Raw genomic sequence first — 5,266 nt, forward strand, 5'->3', positions numbered from 1 at the left:
GTAGGCAGGCATTCTGTAAGTCATAAGTTAAAGAAAAGAATGAAAGGATGAGAGAAATCCCCTTGCAGAAGTATGCTGTCTTTTTTGTGCATACACCTAGGTGCTTTCTCCTGCACTAAACCCTCTGCTCTGTGCCTGTTCTGTGCACTCAGTTCTGCCTTCCATTGTCCTCACTGCTATGGACTGAGATCGGAAGGGCTGAGAAGTAGTCAAGGATAAATCCCGGAAGAGCACCACCAGCATTAAAGGTCAGGTTCATGAAAAAAACAAAACAAAACAATTAAGGAGGACCAGAAAAAGAACATTAAAGACAGAGAAGAAAAGCTAGAAATTCCCTGTGTCATAGAAGTTACAGAGAATACATTTCAAAGAATAGATAGGAGACAATGACATATTTTGTTAAAGTAGTCCAATGAGAAAAAGATACTGGTAACTTTGATGACAGAAGTTCTCCTGGAAATGAGTTAAAAACCATTTTGTAGTGTAGGAAAAAGAAATCATGAAAAAATACCCATTACAATCTGTGGGTTTACATATGTTCTTCTGCACTGCTCTGTATTTTTAGTGTAAGAGCATATGATGTGGAGGACGGTATTGTTTCAGATTTGGGGTATGCAAGGCTTGAATGCTAGCAGGAAGGTTAATTCAGAGTGTAAAACAGTAATAAAATTAATGAACTATGGTGTCCAGAATTGTACATGACTCTTAACAATCTGCTAAATATATTTCAACTTGATGGTTAGCATGAAAAATTAAAACTAGTACACTGACAATTTTCCTGTAGAATAGTGTTGTCTCTCTTTTGAAAATAGTGTTCTGCATACTTAATTAAATACAAATAATATACAGACTGCTTATGTCCACCTACGTGAAGTATCCTAATCAAATTAGTATATTCCTGAGACTACACATTTAAAAAATTGGGACCCTTGTGTTTTCTCTGTTTTGTTGTTGTTTCTGCTTGTTTTCTGTTTTGAGCCTTGTTTTCTGTCCTTTCCAAGGTGGGAAGATCTGTAAATTTCCAGTGGGGATTTTATGGCCTGTTCTCCTAACAGGATGTGGCATACTACATGGATGATAAGTAGACAATTTGAACCATCTGTAAATTTAATAAAGTGGTCATTTATTAATGGAATATTTTAGACCAATTGTCTGAAGATATTCTTCCTGGAGAGTAGAAGATTCAGTATGTGCAACAACTGATGTCCAGCCTGTTTCACAGATCTAGTTAACACTCCATGATTTGGGATTAACTAGGATTGAGAGACTAAAAACAATTGGCTCCTCCTTTCCTTATGAATAAGTGGATAAATGTATAAATGATAAATGATTGAATGAATAAGACTCCCATTTTGAATGTTTTGGATAAGTGAATTTCCTTTATAGATTCAAGATAAATATCAATGACTTCTGGAAGGCTATCCGAGTTATAAAAATGCAAAAGAATATTTGGGAATTTCTACTCAGGGATAGGGTTATCAAAGACAATTTGGATGTTAGTTGGCTCTGTAGAGGCTGGGATCAGGAACATATCTATGGGATGAAATGCCCAAGTTCATTTAGAAATTAACATTTATTCCTGATCTTTGATGTACTGTCTTCTATAGAAAACCTATTGCTCTGTACTACAGGACTGCAGCTTTCAAACCCTGGCTCTGAAACTGGCTAATACCATGGGGACTTGTGAGTCCCTCTCCTTTTATTGGCTACTAGCTCTTCTGCTGGAAATCTGTAGAAATCACAAAAAATGTAAAAGTCCCTTATAGCTCTAATTTCTTTAAATGTGGCTTTATTGTCTATCTTCTGATCCATGCAAATACTCAGAAATTACAGCCTCAAATATCAGGTTAGAAATCCAGGCTTAGAGTATTGACTGAGGGTCAAGAAGTAAGAAGAATCTCCATGGCTAAATGCAGAGACTCTTCGAAACTAGGGGGGCAAAGCAGACATTTTCCTCGGCATGGTTGGTTGTTTTCATAACTGGGTACTACTTAGGTTGGAAGAATTTTACCATGTTTATACTTTTCTGGATAAAAAGGAAGCCTACTGAGTCTCCTGGACCTCCCCTGTTATTTATCATTCTAGAATGATAATGGAAATCATCTTTCCCCTATTAAAACCTCTTTCCTGTCTGAAGTACTGAGGATTTCCTATTCTTGAAAAGTTTCTTTTCTGTTCGACTAAGTCCCTTCTATATTCCTGAATCACTCAGATGCCTTGACCCCAGATCCTTGGCTCCTCTGAAATACCCTAATAACCTTTACCCGAATCTCCTTGGTTTTAACTCCATATACCATGGGGTTAAGAGCAGGTGGGAAGAGCAGATAGACATTGGCCAACAGAATGTGAATATGGAGTGGAACATGATGACCAAAGCGGTGGGTGAAAAAGGAGAAGAGAGCCGGTGTGTAAGAGATGAGAATGACACAGACATGGGAACCGCAGGTCCCAAGGGCTTTGGTCCGGGCCTCATGAGATGAGAGGCGAAAGACAGCATGTACAATGAGGGCATAAGAGAGACCAATACAGAACAAGTCAACCCCAATGACCAACAGTGCTGCTGTCAGCCCATACACACGGTTAGGTTTGGTGTCTCCACATGCCAGCTTCACCACGGCCATGTGCTCACAATATGTGTGTGGGATCACATGGCCTTGGCAGAAATTCAAACGCCCAATAAGGAAAGGACATGGAAGCATGAGCAGGGCACCCCGCACCATTGCTGCCACCCCAAAGCGGGCAATGAGAGTGTCTGTAAGGACAGTGGTATAGCGAAGTGGGTGACAGATGGCCACATAGCGATCAAAGGCCATGGCCAACAGCACAGTGGACTCCATCATGCAGAAGGCATGAATGAAGAACATCTGTGTCAGGCATGCAGAGGTAGAAATATGTCCTGCTCCATACCAGAAGATGGCCAGTAGCTTGGGAACTGTAGAGAGGGAGGCAGCCAAGTCAATGGTTGAGAGCATGCAGAGGAAAAGGTATACAGGCTTGTGCAGGGCTGGCTCACTGATAACAATGACCAGGATGGTTATGTTACCCACAACTGTGACTGTGCCCAGGCAGCAAACAGGGAAGGAGAGCCACAGGTAGAATTGTTCCAGTCCTGGGATGCCCAGAAGAAAGAAGACCGAAGAGTCCAGGCCAGTGTGATTAGGAGAAACATTGGTCTGGTGAAGACTACTGGGCATCTTCTCTGGTCAGAAACCCCTACTCAGGATCACATCACCTGGAAAGAAAAATCACAGAACAGGGATATGAATGAGAATTGAGAAGCATATATTAACTATATCAGGTAAACTTCACCATCTATTACATGGGGATAATATAATAATACCTTTCAGAGTTGTTAAGAGGATCAAATCGATGAATATTTGTAAAGAGCTTTGAATAGTGCCATACAGTGCTGAATGGTGCCTCCAAATAAGATACGGCTGTGCCCAAACCCTTAGAACCCCTAAATGTAACTTTATTTGGAAAAAGGGCCTTTGTAGGTGTAATTACGTTAAAGATTTGAAGAAAAGATCATCCTGGATTAGGGCGGTTGCTAAATCCAATGATAAGCCCATATAAGAGAAGAGAAAAGAGAGAACAAACAGAAACACAGAAGGGAAGTCCATGTGAAGATGAAGGCAATACTGGCTACAAGCCAATAGCCACCAGAAGCTAGGACCAAATTCTCTCTCAGAGCCAGAAGGAAGGACCCTGTTGACACAAAATTCTGGCCTCCAGAACTTTGAAGGAATGCACACCTGTCATTTTAAGCCATCAATTGGTGGTAATTTGCTATGGTAGTCCTAAGCAACTAATAAAGTCCTCACACATAATGCTTCGTAGATAAGTTAGAAAGGAATCATAAATATTTAAATAAACAAGAATTGTCTCCTGTACAACCTATTGTCCTCAAAGCAAAATATAGACTCCATTTATTTCTTCTCAGGACTAAACCTGAATTCACACATTATTGCTTTGCTTTTCAACTTAGAAAAGTTGGGTTTTAGTTTAGGTCTAGTGCTTGATAACTATGTCTGACCTTAATAGTCCTACTTTGGTAGTTTCCATCTCTTTTACTAATCAACAGCTTTTTTCACATATCCATGCTCTACTTCACCTAAAATTTCATGATACTTCATCCATCTCACACATCCAGTTTCCATTTCCCAAGGTTTTGAATTTTCTCCTTTTTGAACTTCATTTTATTTCTGAAACAGAAAGTTTCAACTTTTCCCACCCTACTCCTGGGTCAATCCTTCATTAACATTTTTATCTCTGATGTTTCCTATTTCCAAAGAAAAAATGTAGCCAAATCCTTCCCATCTCATCCATCCACAATGTCAAGAAATGATTTTTAGGTCTACCTTAACTCATACCTGGACTGCGATGACTCATCTCTATTGTGGAGAGGTCTTTAGGCTACAATTGCATAGTGGCTTATACCTGGGTTTGCATGTGAATGGTCTTGTTAGACACCCTATCCTCATAATTTATGCCTGGAATGACAAGGACAGCAGAGATCTAAGGTTCTGATCAATTGTCCTTAAGGAAGATACACATCAAGATGAAAGTTTGAACTTGGCCACAAGTTTAGTCATGATCATTATCATAATCATTATTGATTTTAGCTCTCTAGAACTCTACCTAATATACAGACAAAAGTGTACTCCAGATGTCATGCCTGTCTTCTTTTAAGAGCTAGGATATTTTAGAGGCAGTAGTATCTTATAGCTTTTGGAGCATCACATTGTTGGTAAAATAGAGAGTAGGAATTGTAATCTAAAAAAAAATGGGGACAAAAATTTGTATTTACCTCTTGCTGGAAATGATGAACAAGTTGATTTTCCTCTAATATCTATCCTGAAGTTTTCTGATCTGTAAAATGGGAATAATAATAATGCATTGAAAGATTGTGTGGATTTAAAGAAAAGCACCAGTACAGTTTATGGTCCATAGAAAATGTTCAATCAATGTCACCTACTGTAATCATCATTATCTTCTTCATTTAATAGGAAAATAATCTCATATACAATACAGAAACCTCAGTGCAGTTTCCATATCCCACTAAGATCTAATCTTAGCTGAAGCATCTATATAATAAGTTACTAGTTTTCACTAAATTTAATGTATTTCATTGTAGGACAAACTTCTGACAAAGTGAACGTTCATGATATTTTCACTGTGTGCCCTCTAGGGTCCCATGAATTTCGTTTAAAGACATGAAGACATTCTCCCTGGCTGCTCTCAGCCAAACTATGTACTCTCAGCC

The 5,266-nt window shown here is 39.0% G+C and overlaps 1 protein-coding gene across 1 annotated transcript; it reads right to left on the reverse strand.

The window, feature by feature from the left end:
- Positions 1–2,204: 2,204 nt before the first annotated feature.
- LOC143643587 (olfactory receptor 52P1) lies at positions 2,205–4,872 on the reverse strand. The gene is made up of 2 exons (XM_077112197.1): positions 4,811–4,872; positions 2,205–3,232 (listed from the first exon to the last, which is right to left on the reverse strand). Exon 2 carries the CDS (start codon positions 3,192–3,194, stop codon positions 2,205–2,207), a length of 990 nt encoding a protein of 329 aa, XP_076968312.1. The 5' UTR covers positions 3,195–3,232; positions 4,811–4,872.
- Between the last annotated feature and the right edge of the window lie 394 nt (positions 4,873–5,266).

Source organism: Tamandua tetradactyla, chromosome 8 (assembly GCF_023851605.1).
Source record: "Tamandua tetradactyla isolate mTamTet1 chromosome 8, mTamTet1.pri, whole genome shotgun sequence".
Classification (NCBI taxonomy): domain Eukaryota; kingdom Metazoa; phylum Chordata; class Mammalia; order Pilosa; family Myrmecophagidae; genus Tamandua; species Tamandua tetradactyla.

What these genes read in the sequence shown, in the direction of transcription:
- LOC143643587 (XM_077112197.1), bottom strand. Translation starts at nt 3,194, where the DNA reads ATGCCCAGTAGTCTTCACCAGACCAATGTTTCTCCTAATCACACTGGC.